This window comes from Elephas maximus, chromosome 5 (assembly GCF_024166365.1).
Source record: "Elephas maximus indicus isolate mEleMax1 chromosome 5, mEleMax1 primary haplotype, whole genome shotgun sequence".
NCBI lineage: Eukaryota > Metazoa > Chordata > Mammalia > Proboscidea > Elephantidae > Elephas > Elephas maximus.
The window spans coordinates 164,175,153-164,190,494 of NC_064823.1; the positions used below are offsets into that span (position 1 = coordinate 164,175,153).

Consider the following 15,342-nt stretch of genomic DNA (forward strand, 5'->3'; position numbering starts at 1 on the left):
CTTGGTTATGGTGAATTATTTTTTGATATTTGTTGAATTCTATTGGCTAGAATTTTGTTGAGGATTTTTGCATCTACGTTCATGAGGGATATAGGTCTGTAAAGTACAGACTCACTATTCTTAGCCTGTTCTTTTGCATGAGAGCCAGTGTAGACTTTGTCAAGGACTTACTGTTCTGTTTGTACTCTTTATTGTTCAGTAACCTTCTTTCTAATCAGCAAAATGTCAGTAGTTAAGATGGATTTACTAGTCGTTGAGTGCTGCGCGGTAAGTAAGCAAAGCACATTTAAAGTGGCCTTTTAAGAAATATAATATCCATAATTCCAGTTTTGTAAAACCTACACGACTAGATTGGCAGAAAAGAAAAGTGTTCATGATGGTTGAATTGTATTTATTTGGAAGTTATTAAATGTCCCAAAAGCCAGCCCTGAGTCCACATGTAACTTCAATTATAACGAGCAAGCTGAAAACCACATTTAAGAGAAACCCCGAATACAAACATTTCCCCTAGCTCACAACTTGGCTTTTACGTTGTAAACCAGTCGAATATTAATCTAAGCCAAATGTGGGGAGGTCATATTTTTGAGAAGGAATATAAATCCCAATATTGAAAATTATTTATTAAAAATAGGCATGGGATGGATTTATGACTCTAAGAATCCTTGGGACTTCATCTAACACCTTTACAGGAGATGTGAGTTAGCAGTAAAGCTTGTTTGTGTTTTTTGGTTGTCTAACCAAATATTCCTTAAAACCTAAGAGATGTAACAGGCGTAGCTTGGCAGTGAGATATTCTGAGGGGAACTTGAGTTTTCACTTTTATATGAGTTGGCAGCCAGTTAAAACAGAGTTTTTCAAGGTTATTAGGGTCAGTGCGTTACATACATCTGCGGCGGAAAGGGCAAGAATGTATTTGGGAAAGAGGTCAGTCGCAGGAAACAGAATAATGCAGGTGCTCCCAGGACAGGCGGTCGTTTGGGAATATTAACAAGGGTAAACTGTTGAAACATTTTACTGAGAACCTTTTGAGACACGGATTGTGTGATGCAAAGTAAAGAGTCTGGATTTTTAACCTGAAACCGTTGTGGGGTCACTCTCAGCTGAAGACCATTAGAGTGATAGTGATAGCAGTTGAGGAAAATGGACAAAGACAACCAAAACACCAGACCCATTGCCATGGAGTGGATTCCGACTCATAGCAACACTGTAGGACAGAGGAGAATGGCCCCACAGAGTTTGGACAAAGAGAGGTAGACAGAAAAACGGCAGGAAACGCTCTGTTGAGTAGCCCTCTCTTTTGAACCCTTGGGAGATGACTTTAAAATGTATTTCCTGATGATTTGGGCTTGACACGTGACATGAGGCCTCTTACCTCATCACCACTCTTGTGTCTGGCCAACAATCACGTTGTGGAAACCACATACCAAGCCAGAAACCAGAGGCCTCATATTTAGTCTGAGTATTTGGCCCTTGGGGCCCAAGTCCCTCTGTAAGGGGGGTAGGGGGAGACTAGCAGGTGGCCAAGTCTCTTCCAAGTAGGGTACTCCCTGTGTCTGACCTGTGACCTTACCTTCCATGAGTTGCTGCCGTCAGCTACCATCAAGTTGTCCCCAACTCAGTGTGGCCCCACACACAACAGAATGAAATTGCCCCGTTCTGGGCCATTCCCACCATCAGTTGTGGATCAGGCTGTTGTGATCCATACCATTTTCATTGGCTGAGTGTTGGAAGTAGATCTCCAGGCCTTTCTCCCTAGTCCATCTTAGCCTGGAAGCTGCACGAAACCTGTTCAACATCACGGCAACATACAAGCCTCCCCTGACAGGTAGCTGTGGCTGTGCGTGAGGTTCATTGGCTGGAATCGAACCTGGGTCTCTCTCATGGAAGGCGAGCATTCTACCACTGCACCACCACTGTCCCCACCTTCCGTGAGTCCTGCAAGTGAAATGGTAAAAAGTGTCCTGCTGGTCTCTGTCCCAGCCAGGTGGCCAGGAAAGCACCAGGGGATGTTGGCCCAGCTCCCCAACTACCCATCTGTGTACCAGGCACAGAGCTCGGAACCAAGCAAGGGACAGTCCCTGCTGTCGAGTACTCGCCATCTCCCAGGAGGAGAAAGACGTGTAAATAAATAGGTGAAATAGAATGTTTAATGTGCGTGATCCACACGGACACGGGGCAGTGGTCCGGGAGGGAGTGTGATGTGGCCAGGTTTTATCTCATCCATCACTCACTCCCTCTCACAGGTGAAGACTGCAGAGTGCCCTACACAGAAATTAACCTCCAACAAGGCATTTAAATGAGAACGCTTTTGTGGTGCAGTGAATTACTTAATATGGCCCTTTTATCCATACGTGGTCCTGTAACTAATTTCCACACAGTGATTGGGTGGAACTATGCAAATAGTGTATAGAACCCTAATGAGGAGATTGGTCAGGTTTGCCATCCCACTAGGCTTAAAAAGAGAACCAATCCCAGAATAGAAAGGGGGTACCTTATTACCATCAGGAAAGAAGAGCCAGGAGTGGATCAGGTCCTTTGGGCCTGGGGTCCCTGACTGAGAGCCTCCTAGACCCAGGTGGCAGAGCACTGTACCACGAGATGCCGAGAAATGGCGGCAACAGAACCAGGAGACCAGCCCAAGACAGCGTGGTGGGCTTCCTGGCCCATGGAGCGAGGCAGCTTTGCTGGACATGCCAACCCAAGTGAGAGAGCTGAGCACCTTTGGCAGGAGACTTCTGGGCAGAGTGGGGTGCCTCTGGGCACTTACTGGCAGAGCCGAAGAGCTTTATAACACTTGCCTGAGCAGGGCAGAGGCAAGGTCTGAGCAGTGCCAAGGACCAAGAGGAGAGGCCTGCCCTGAGTGAGCCGAAAGGATCCTGTCCTGAAGGGGCTGAGAGGAACCTGTCCTGAGGGCCGAGAGGAGCCTGTCCAGAGTTTGAGAGGAACCTGTCCTGAGGGGCCTGAGAAGAGCCTGTCCTGAGGGGGCCGAGAGGAGGCCTGTCCTGAGGGGGCCGAGAGGAGGCCTGTCCTGAGGGGGCCGAGAGGAGGCCTGTCCTGAGGGGGCCGAGAGGAGCCTGTCCTGAGGGGCCTGAGAAGAGCCTGTCCTGAGGGGGCCGAGAGGAGGCCTGTCCTGAGGGGGCCGAGAGGAGGCCTGTCCTGAGGGGGCCGAGAGGAGGCCTGTCCTGAGGGGGCCGAGAGGAGGCCTGTCCTGAGGGGGCCGAGAGGAGGCCTGTCCTGAGGGGGCCGAGAGGAGGCCTGTCCTGAGGGGGCCGAGAGGAGCCTGTCCTGAGGGGGCCGAGAGGAGGCCTGTCCTGAGGGGGCCGAGAGGAGGCCTGTCCTGAGGGGGCCGAGAGGAGCCTGTCCTGAGGGGGCCGAGAGGAGCCTGTCCTGAGGGGGCCGAGAGGAGGCCTGTCCTGAGGGGGCCGAGAGGAGGCCTGTCCTGAGGGGGCCGAGAGGAGGCCTGTCCTGAGGGGGCCGAGAGGAGGCCTGTCCTGAGGGGGCCGAGGGGAGCCTGTCCTGAGGGGGCTGAGAGGAGGCCTGTCCTGAGGGGCTGAGAGGGGCCTGTCCTGAGGGCTTAGAGAAGCCTGTTGTCAGGGGGCTGAGAGCGGCCTGTCCTCAGGGGGCTGAGAGGGGCCTGCACAGCTGAGAGGAGCTGAGAAAGCTCTCCTGAACTGAAGGGAGACTGCCCACATGCTTCATGATCCTTATCCCAGTGGTAGCCTGTTGATCCTGACCCTGAATTATAACCTGTTACTTCCCTAATAAACCCCATAATCAGTATTGCCTGTTAGTTCTGTGTGGCCATTGGAATGAGTTATCAAAGCCAGCAGAAAAGTAGACAGTGGGGTGGGAGGATGGCTGGTGTCAGAACTGGTAAAAAGGCAGGGGAGGAGGCACGGCTGACCTCCGCCTCCCAGGGATCAGCCATGGGCTGTGTTGGTAGTGATGGTGTTTTCTCTCTTCCCGCTCCTGAAGTTAGACGAGGAGGTCTGCCCCGTGCCTTGCCATCTTTACAGCCTTGACTGTACAGTGAAACCTGTGAGAGCCAGAACTCAATGGGACTGCCTTGATTTTCTGGCTGTCTGCTGCCTTGGAGCCAATTTATTGGGTGTGACATGGAGAGACTAGGCTCTGTCCCTTTTCCCAGCCTCTGAAAAGGACTGCATCCCTTTTGTGCCTGCCATTTTTTTTTATTTGCATAGGAACCTGGTAGGCATTGCCCACCAGGGGTGAGAGAAGGTGGTTAGCAGCCCAGCAGGGGAGGCGTGGGAAGACTCTGCTCAGGAGGGTGTTGATTGACCTGCATTCCTCGGCCATGACAGGATGCAGTCTTACCACTTTTCTGTCACTCATTTTAGTGGAAAATATTTTCGATTTCCATCTCTGATGGGTTTCCCCTATCACAGGTTCCAGCTTTGGCAGGTTTTGCCGTATAAAGAAAAACCCCACAACAAATCAAAACCGTCTATCATTGCACAACTTACGTTTTTAAATGTGGATATGTCTTTCCTTGTATTCTTTTCCCATATATTTTTTCCTGCATATACTTTTGTGAATTTCTGAGTGTAAAACAAGTGTGTTAATTTTTAATCAAGAGAAAAGCCAGATGAGCTATCTTGTAAGTGAAAACGCACATTTGTTTGAAGTAGAACTAGCAGCCCTGCGTGTCTGTCTTTTCCCCAGGAGAGGGCAGTGGACGCTCTCTGAAGATCCCCTTCCCCCAAGCCGTGCTGAGAACAGAAGCCAACTCCTAGGATGCTAAAACTAATCCCCCAAAACCACTTCCTCCCGCTCACTCTTCTGAGTCAGAGTACTGTGCGGCTTTGTCAAAAGACCTCCTGTTGAGGAGGCATGGTCACGTCCCTTGTGTTCACCTTGCTATTTTTCATTTCCTCTCTTTTTTATTCATCTAGTTACAGCTTGGCTGCTCACCAAAAGGTTGGCAGCTTAAATCCACCACCCTCTCCTTGGAAACCCTATGGGGCAGTTCTAGTTTGTCCTGTAGGGTCGCTATGAGTCAAAATCAACTCGCCAGCAACAGGTTTGGATTGGTTTCGGTTTAGTTACCATACAAGAAGTCCCCAGGTGGTGCAAAAGGTTAAAGCGCTTGGCTATTAACCAAAAGGTTGGAAGCTCGAGTCCACGCAGAGGCGCCTCAGAAGAAAGGCCTGGCAATCTACTTCTGAAAAATCACCCACTGAAGACCTTATGGAGTGCAGTTCTACCCAGACACACATGGGGTCACCGTGAGTTGGAGTCGACTTGATGGTAACCCTTTATTTTATTTATTTATTTATTTTAGTTACCGTAGAAATGTAAGATCCTGAGAAGAGACAGAACATTTGGAGAAAAAGAAAATTATTTTTTTCCTCCAGAATATTTTAATTTTTCCCAATTAGGAGAAAATGCATTTGAGGTGTCTCCTTGGTAGGGCGATTCCAGTTTTACTTACAAGAAACACCTCTTCCTGAGTAAATCATTCGTGCGTTTGTGTGCGTATTCGTCAAGCGGCTTTTATGTGTGAGGTGTTGTCCTTGGACACCAGAGATGTGACTGTGAACAAAACGGGGGAAGTTCCCGTTCTCCTGAAGCTAATATGCCGGTGGGGAGAAACAGCTGGCAAACAAACAAATAAATACATAATACGGGTAGGCAGCGATCGGTAATAAGCAGTCCCTGAGTGATGCTCGGCTGCTAACTGAAAGCTTGGAGGTTCGAGTCCACCCAGAGGCACTTCAGAGAGGCCTAGGGATGTACTTCTGAAAAGCCAGCCATTGAGAATGCTGTGGAGCACAGTTGTCCGGTGACACTCATGGGGCCACCAGGAGTCAGAGTTGACTGGACAGAAACTGAATTGGTTTTATGAAGAAGAAGAAAGTAGTGAAAGTGATGGTGAGTGCGAAGGGGAGAGGGGCTGTTTGTCTTGGGTGACCAGGAAGGCCTCTTAAGGTGACATTCGAACAGATATATAAAGAAGGGAGGGGTGGGTGGGAGCAGAGCCTGCCAGGCAGAGGGAAGAGCAAGTGCAAAGACCCCAGGTGGGTGTATCACGGGAGGCTGGGAACCGTCAGGGGAGGCTGGGAACCGTCGGGGAGGCTGAGAACCGTCAGGGGAGGCTGGGAACCGTCGGGGAGGCTGGGAACCGTCAGGGGAGGCTGGGAACCGTCAGGGGAGGCCGGGGACATCAGGGAGGCCGGGAACCATCAGGGGAGTCCGGGAACCATCAGAGGAGGCTGGGAACCGTCAGGGGAGGCCGGGAACCGTCAGGGGAGGCCGGGGACATCAGGGAGGCTGGGAACCAACAGGGGAGTCCGGGAACCATCAGGGGAGGCCGGGAACCGTCAGGGGAGGCCGGGAACCGTCAGGGGAGGCCGGGAACCGTCAGGGGAGGCCGGGAACCGTCAGGGGAGGCTGGAACGTCAGGGAGGCTGGGAACCGTCAGGGGAGGCTGGGAACCGTCAGGGGAGGCTGGGAACCGTCAGGGGAGGCTGGGAACCGTCAGGGGAGGCTGGGAACCATCCGGGCACCAGTGTGGCTGGTGGACAGTGAGTGGGGGCTGGGGCGAGGAGGCTGAGCAGGGTCCTTGTTGGCGGGCTCAGCACACTGGCTTTTCCTGGAGTAGACTGGGAAGCCGCTGGGAAGCTTGGTGCAGAGGGTGCCGTGGTCCGGCTTGCCTTCGGAGGGACTCCTCTGGTGCTGGCTGACAGGGTTTCAGGGACGTCCATGGGGCAGCGGGTGGTGGTTGTGCTGAGGCTGAATGAATACTGTTTTGAGGTGCTGTTGAATTGTCTCTGGCTCATGGTATCTCAGGCACAACAGAACAGAACGCTGCCCGGCCCTGCACCATCCCCGTGTTCGGCTGTGGATTGGACCGTTGTGATCCATGTGGTTTTCGTTGGCTAATGTTTCTAAGTAGGCTGCCTGGCCTTTCTTCCTAGTCTGTCTTAGTCTGCGAGTCTGCCGAAACCTGCTCAGCATCATAGCAACTCGCCAGCCTCCACTGACAGATGGGTGGCGGCTGTGCGGGAGGTGCGCTGGCCAGGACTCAAACCTGGGGATTCTACCTCTGAACAACCAAGTCCTCAGGAATAAATCCTAAGAACTCTGAATATTTGTTGAATAAATGTTCCGAAAAGCTTGTAGACCAGGATCCACCAACTTTTTCTGTAACGGACTAGGCAGCAAATATTTCGGCTTTGCGGCCGTCCGGTCTCTGTCACACGTATTGAACTCCGTGCTGCTGTCATGTGAAAGCGGCTGAAGGCAGCTGGCTGCTGCTACAACTTTATTTATAAAAACCGGCGATGGTCGGGAGCCAGCCCCTGTTATGGGCTGATGATGATAAAGATGGCTTTTTATCGAATACCTGTTATGTGCCAGGCGTTGCTTTGTGTACCTAGAACACATTGTCACTAATCCTGGCCACCACTCTGCAGGGGGCCGTGTGTGGATTGATGGTCTAACACCTGTACCTGTGACTGAGACCCTGTTTGGGGAAATCAGGTTTTTTTGCAGATGTTATCAGTTAATGAGGTCATCCCAGAGTAGGGTGGGCCCTAAACCTGACCCCTTCTGAGTGAAGTCTTATGGAAAGGGAAAACAGACATGGAGAGACACACACACACATGAACACACGCATGCACGCACACATATACACTTGCGCACACACACAACCATGCACACATGCGCACTCGTATGCACACGCGTACACATGCAAGCACACACACACAGACACACACACGCACACACGGGGGAAAACAGATGCCTTGTGACAGTCTCTCTACAGGACGAGACACCCCTGGGCTACTGACAAGGAGACCCTAGAGTTGACACCCTGGTTTGGACTTCCAGCCTCTGAAATAGTGAGACAAACATTTCTGTTCTTTAAGGCCGCCCACTCGTGTTTTCTGTTACGGCAGCCTAGGAGACTGTCGTTATTAGGTGCCATTGAGTCAACTCCGAACAATCCCACGTGACAGTAGAACTGCCCCATAGGGTTTTCTAGGCTGTAATCTTTACAGGAGCAGGGAGCAGATTGCTAGGTCTTTTCTCTGGAGGAGCTGTGGGGTGGGTTCGAACTGACGACCTCTTGGCTAGCAGCCGAGTGCTTAACAATTGCACCACCGGGGCTCCTCCTAGGAGACGCAGGCAGGTGCTGTCCTAATTTTATAGCCAAGGAGCCTGCCCCAACCTCTCCATCCTAACATTCCATTCTGCGTAGGGGCCGTCCAATCCTTCTCTGTGCCCAGCACCTCTGAGGGCGCCTTGAGCCTAAGCAGAATTGTGGGACTTGTTGGCCAGTGGAGGGAAAAGCAGGCTTGTAACTCGCTGTCTTTCAGTTTCATGAGCAGGCGTGGGATCTCCGCCAACCCCTATCTCGGAAGCACCTCCAATGGCTACGCGCACCCCAGCGGCATGGCCCTCCACTATGACTACGTTCCCTGCGTAAACGGCTCGGTGAGTGCCGCATTTTCATACAGGAATCCGTTTATTTTGCTCCAAGGCAAGACTTCTGAAACATTCTGTAACCAAGCGCGCCTGCTTTCCATACAAAAGGCAGAAGGCCTTTTTTTTTTAGTGCTCCGAGGTAAGATGAAATGCCCAGCCCATCCCTCATGGCCTGGCTTTGACACGCTGTCCATTTTAATCTGCGTCTGAACAAGGGGAGATTGGAGACCAGGAGTCTGCCGTTAGTCACTCAATTCAGCGCGCTCTAAGATACGACTAGACGATAACACACACGGGAGTCTGTAACCTGGGTCACTCAGGATGCAGCACAGCGCAGGTTAGCGTGCACAGTCTCTGCCCAGCGTGGTGACAAGCTGAAAGCAGCCTCTGAAAGCCGAGGACCAGACAGCAGACACAGGACCCTTCCTCCTGGCCGACTTGGGTACCGGAGACTCAGACTGCAGGACCAGCGCTATCTGTACATCCATAGACGAGTCTCGGGGTGGCCCAAACCGTTAACTCGCTCGGCTGCTAAGTGAAAGGTCGGGCGGGGGTCCAGTCCACCCAGAAGTGCCTCCGAAGAGAGGCCTGGTGATCTACGTCTGAGCCATCGGCCATCGAAACCCTGTGGAGCACAGCTCTGCTCTGACTCACGTGGGGTCCCCGTGAGTCAGGGCTGACTCAAGAGCGAGTGGTCCTGGATTTCATATAAATATCAGAGTCATTTAGTGACACTATTTTGTATCAAAACTGGCCTTCAGGGTCTGTTGGGCTTTGCTCTTTTTCAATTTGCTCTTGGTATTTTGAGTTCTGTGTGTAACTAGCAGAACTCATCCATTAAAGTTTATTTCACTACGTCCCCATGTTGTCCGTTTAACCACTGTTTGTCCAGTGTCTCCTCGGGCTGGCAGCTGGGCCCAGGTCCTCGGCCTTCGCAGACGGGGGCCTCCGTGTGGTCAGCAGCTTGGTGGGAGAGGCGTGCAGACCACTGGAGGGGGCGTGTGTTTGCCAGGATAAGATGCACCTAAAATTAGCATCTGTGTTAAGATGTAGGAGCCCTAGTGGCACAACAGTTAAGCACTCGGCTGCTAACCCAAAGGTTGGCAGTTTGAACCCACCAGCGGCTCCATGGAGAAAGACCTGGCAATCCGCTTCCGTTAAGATTACAGCCTTGGAAACTCTATGGGGCAGTTCTGCTCTGTTCTGTAGGGTCACTGTGAGTCGTAATTGACTTGACAGCACCCAACAACCACAGGCTAAGGTGCCTTTCAGAGGCAGGTGTAGGGTGTGCTGATTTCCTTTCAGCCTCTCCCTCCCTGCTCACGAATACTCTCCTCCCACATGCTGCTGTGTGTCATCCATCGTCAGAAAACCCACATCTGCCAGCAAACAAGTATCCCGTGAGGGAGGTGAGGGAGAAAGACCCCCAGAGCCCAGAAGTGTCAGCAACTGAACCCAGGCCAGGGGTGGGAGCCGGGGGCCAGGGGTGGGGGCCAGGGGTGGGGCCAGTTAGTCAGGGGCCCTGGAATCCTGTGTCCCATGGGGGGCGGGGTGGTATCCCGCCTGGGCCTTGTGCTGTCGGATACCCCCACGGGGTTGGCCTTGCCCAGGAGCTCCTGACTGGGTCCCAAAGCAGGATTTTCTCTCCCCACTTAGTCCGAGCTCCCTCCCTCTTCACTTCCCCCCATCCTCCCTCCCACCCTCCCCTGTCCTCTCCCTCCTGCGCCTTGCTGGGTTCTCCTAGAAATGGGGAAAGAAATGGATCAGATAGAGTCTTTGTCCTTGAAGGACAGCATGATCCAGACCAGGTGTGGGAAGGGGGTGGGAAGGAGGAGCTGACAGGACCCAGGTGCAGCAGGGCAGCCTTCATGGTCCATGTCGGGACACAGGGCTGGGCTGTGTGAGCCAAGCCACTTTTACGCCCCATTCCAGCACAGAGCCCATCATGGAAAGTCCCATCTGAGTGTGGGGCCGGGAGGGCATGAGAAAACATGAGGGCCGGCCAGTCCCCTCTCCCACCCCCGCCTCCAGAGCTTCCACTCAGGAGAGCACCGTGGCTGAGGCCTTGGTAGGCAGGGCTCTGCATTGTAGCATGGCACCATTTCCACACGGGCCCCACGTTTGCTCAGGTCTTCTCGCCCCCACTGGTTCTATGCCAGCCCGTCTCCACAGAGCTGTCCTTTCCCAACTATAGACCCATCATGTGCTTCTCTAAGCCTTGACCTCAGTCTCTGATGTCGGCTGCAAAGATGACACCACACCTGTCCCCAGACCTTCCCTAAGGCCCTCTCAAAGGCATTTCTCCACGTTCATTGTTGTCCCTGTCACTGTGACTCCAGGGGACACAGTAGAACTGCCCATAGGGTTTCTAAGGCCGTAATCTTTTCTCCGGTGGAGGCGCTAGGTGGGTTTGAATTACCAACCTTTCAGTTTGCAGCTGAGCGCTTTAACCGTTACACCCCAGGGCTCCTCCCCAATGAGTACACGCCTTAAACATGAACTTGGGAAGGCGAGCTGACTGGGTTAGGGAACCCATGGCCCTGTTGTTACTGTTAGCCGCCGTCAAGTGGACTCCAACTCATGACGACCCCATGCATGGCAGAACAAAGCATTGCCCAGTCCTGTGCCGTCTTCATGGTTGTTGGAATGTTGAGTCCAGTTGGACAATATTCTGTTGTGATCCATTGAATTTTCACTGGCTAGTTTTCAGAGCTAGATCTCCAGGCCTTTTTTAATTTTCAGAGCTAGATCTCCAGGCCTTTCTTCCTAGTCTGTCTTAGTCTAGTCTCTGTACAAATACTAACTGAGCTGCTAACACTCATCTCGCCACCCCTGTAGCTCAGGTTTGTCCTGGGCCGGTTCAGGCTACCCCAGGAGCGAGCTGTCTGTGGTTGTTCACAGTTTAATCTACTTTAGAGATAAACACCTGCTGAGGAGTTAACTGGGCATGTGTGTTGTGGGGCTGGCAGTATCGGCTTTTCAGTCACGTCATGTGCAGTGCCCAGGCTTGCAGCTCTGCTTATTAACAGTTTCCTTGCCTTAAACTCTTTATCTACCTTCCAGGGTCTGTTACCAGGTACCGCTTTTAGAAGGGCTTCGTTTCTAGGTCGCATAAAGGTCATGCTTTGTAATAACCCATCAACTCCATGCCCGACATTCTAGCGACCAGCTTGGGGTTCAGTAGTTCTTGCCCATTGTATGTTCCCCATGGAAAACCAAGATGAAATGAGTCTTAAAAGAGTCTTCCTCACACACACCCACACACACCCCACCCACCCACCCCCACCCACACACACACACATTTTAAATCCAGAATCTTCTATGGGGCCCCTACAGGTGTCCATGTGACCTCATCTTTTGGTATTTTAAGAAAATGATAGTGTAGTCTAGACCGTTTTAATAATTCCGGCAAAGGCCTGCCAGATTGTCATCTCCAAGTTTGTCTGGATCATTATTTTTAGATTGTAGATGGTCCCCCCACATCACAAAAATAGACACGTTGACGAGATTGCAGAGAAATAAAAACACGCCTGCTGTGGAATTTTAAATCTTTTCTATTTTTATAACAAAAGGCTGTAATTACAGTCTGGCAGGATGACACCGTGCAAGAAGGATGTAAAAACAGGGCAAAGCGAGCATAGCGTATGAATCGGTATCTCCTTTTCTAAAACGGCACCGCAATTTATAAAGACCTTTAAAACTCCGGAGGATCCGGTGCGGGTTGTTAGTTGGTTTTAACTTATACTTCAGTGCCCATGTTTTGAAATTTCTCTGTCCCTTGAAGTGGCTTGTAGCCATTTTGGTCCTTTATGAAAAGGCCTCTGGGTGGTGCACACAGTTAAGGCGCTCAGCTGCTAGCTGAAAGGTCAGAGGTCCGAGTTCACACAGAGGCGCCTCGGAAGAAAGGCCTGACGACCTACTTCTGAAAAATCAGCCACTGAAAACCCTGTGGGCCACAGTTCTACTCTGACACACGGGGTCACCAGGCATCGAGGTCAACTCCACAGCAGCTGTCTATTTTTTTTAACCCATTCTTTTTCCAAGAAGGAGTTTGAGGCTTCCCAACAGCACAGCAACCTTATGGTCAAGAGTGAGACTCTGAAACCAGCTTGGTCCCCTCTTAGCAACCGTGTGACCTCTCCACCTCAGGCCTCTCTCACTCACACAAGTACTTTGAGGACTAAATGCGTCACTGTCTTTAAGCTCTCGAAATGACGTCTGAACAGAATGAGCGCTGCCCACCAACACGCAGAGCTCTGCCCGCTCCGCTGGCCCGTCCCTGGAGCCCAGGACTCTGGGTCTACGGCACCGAGTCCAGCACTGCTGTGTGACTCCTGCTGCTTCCACCTCCAGCCTGTCCTCCCCGCAGGCTCCCACTAATACCTCATCTATGGGGAGGGCGTCTCTCGGGCTCAACTCCAGGTACAGCATCTCATTCTAGAATGTTCTATCATGTAATAATCGCTAAGTCACCATCCTTCCTGGTTCTCCAGAGAAGGAAATGCCAAATTGTCTTTTTTTTTTTCTGCTTTAAAAAACAAAGCAAACAAAAAGTTCATAAGCTGGCGACACTTGGAATGATTTAAGGAATGACCTTGTCCTTAAGTCTTTTGAATCATTCCGCCCCTTCTGGGTGAGTGTCTCTGTTGTTGATAACACTCGGGGGGAATATGGTAGAAGCCTCTGGGTGGTACACTCAACTGCCGACCTAGAGGTTGGCAGTTCCAACCTACCCTGCTGTGCCGCAGAAGAAAGGCCTGGCAATCTGCTTCCATAAAGACTGTTATTGGTTGTTGTTGTGCGCCGTTGAGTCAATTCCGGCTCATGGCAACCCTGTAGGACAGATTAGAACTGCCCCATGGGGTTGCTAGGCTGTAAGCTTTATGGGAGCAGATTGCCATGTTTTTTCTCCCATGATGCCACTGGGTGGGTTCGAATTCCCAACCTTTTGGTTAGCAGCCGAGCTCTCAACTGTTTCGCACCAAGGCTCCTTAAAGATGACAGTCAAGAAAACCCTGTGGAGCAGTTCTACTCTGTAACACGGGGGGTCACCATGAGTTGGAATCTACTTGATGCTAATGGGTTTGGGTTTTGGTTTGGGGGTACATGTACATAAGTGTTTTGGGGTGCTGATGACTTCTCGCTCTTTGGACGTCTTCTCTGAACTCCATGGCTGCGTCACTAACATCACAGCTCTGTATTTCAGTGGGACCCGGAGGACGGCCTTCCTGCTTCCCGTAGCAGAAGCTTGGGAGAAGAGGTGCTTTATGATAACGCAGGCCTGTACGATAACTTACCATCTCCGAAAATCTTTGCACGCTACCCAGCCGCTGACAGAAAGACTTCTAGGGCGTCTCCTGACAAACTGTCTTCTAACCATTACAAACATCCTGCCTCGCCCCGTCTGTCCTCACCCCAGTCTGTCACTAATACCTCTTCCGTGGGGAGGGCATCTCTCGGGCTCAACTCCCAGGTACAGCATCTCATTCTGGAATGTTCTCTCATGCGATAACCACTATGTTACTGTCCTATAGAGCTTTGTAGTGACAGCAGAGTCACCAGACTCTTATAAATGGGACTTATCAAAGGAAATGTATAATTTTTTTTTTTTTTCTCAACTAGAATATAATTTGCAAACACAGTCAACATTCGGTTACCAGGGAACTGGTGAAATATTCCTGGCAAGCTGAGTTCCTCTAAACACGGATTTTTTTTCTCTGCATCTGGCTCTCTTTCCATTCTTGGAAAATTCCCCAGGACGTTTTATGAATTATGTCAGCTTAAAGGCAAAGGTTTAAAAAAAAGACAGGGACAGTACAACTTCTCAAAATATCCTTGAACGTATTAAAGTTTCTGTAATACATTTTATTAAATTATCTGTAAACGTAAATATATACTGGCCACTGTGTGTAAGCGAGGAGTGGTTGGCTCCCAATAGTAATTGATTTTCGTTCTTTAAACAGGCTCATTCTTTGTACCACAAAATCTTTCAGTAAGGAGCGTAAAAGTGTACTTACTCCCCAGCACCCGGTAGATGAGAGTAAGGATTTAGAATTGTCCCTGAACGATAAACAACCTTGGTAATTGGGCTGCCCTCTACCCCACACCCCGCAGAAACACTTCCACATAAATGCTAGATTTGTGTTTTCATGCATTTTCAATCTAAGAATTTTTCTAATGCCTTGCTTAGAGATCCAAGCACCCCGTGTAAGAATACTCTGCTCACGTAAAGCAAATGGACTGCTTTACATTTTTTCCTTTTCCTCCATTTATGAGGTAATCTTAAGGGAATGTGAATGCCAGGAATGATCCTAGACCCTCAGGTAGAGGAGGCTTGTAGCAACGTTTCCCAGTCAATGGGCTTCATCAAAAGTCACGTGGGAAGTTTTTTTTTTTTTTCTTAATTTTTATTTTGGGAATGCTTTTTATTTTTAAAGACATGCGTAGACTCCACTCCTGGAGATTCCGACTCCGTGAGCCTAAGGGCCCCCAGCCTCGGAGTCATCAGGGTGGGAGCCCACGTAGTTTTTCTGAGCACTCTTAAACCCTGGCAGGCTTCCCGTCTCCTGTAGCACGTGTGCATCTGTGTATTTATGTCCTTTTTTTGGCCACACAGCTAACTTGGGTAGAAAACATGGCACACCGTGGGCCATCTTGTGCGTTCAGATCAGGAGCCCTGGTGGCACAATGGTTAAGTGCTTGGCTGCTAATCAAAAGGTCGGTGATTGGAACCCACAGGCAGGAGAAAGATGTGGCAATCTGCTTCCGTAAAGATGACAGCCTTGGAAACCCTATGGGGCAGTTCTGCTCTGTCCTATAGGGTTGCTGTGAGTCAGAATCAACTCAACGGCAGTGGTTTTTGTTTTGGCTTGGCCTTTGAATTACCCCAAGTTA

The 15,342-nt window shown here is 50.8% G+C and overlaps 1 protein-coding gene across 6 annotated transcripts in view; it reads left to right on the forward strand.

Annotated features, from left to right (window-relative positions):
- Positions 1–15,342, forward strand: part of AFAP1 (actin filament associated protein 1) — a 198,420-nt gene that overhangs the window by 150,031 nt on the left and 33,047 nt on the right. For 5 of the 6 annotated variants that reach the window (XM_049886703.1, XM_049886700.1, XM_049886704.1 and 2 more), the window contains exon 12: positions 8,340–8,457. In XM_049886703.1, the coding sequence (XP_049742660.1) occupies positions 8,340–8,457 (118 nt within the window). Of the gene's footprint in view, positions 1–8,339; positions 8,458–13,654; positions 13,922–15,342 lie in introns of all 6 variants that reach the window. The other variant, XM_049886706.1, reaches the window with a different exon arrangement.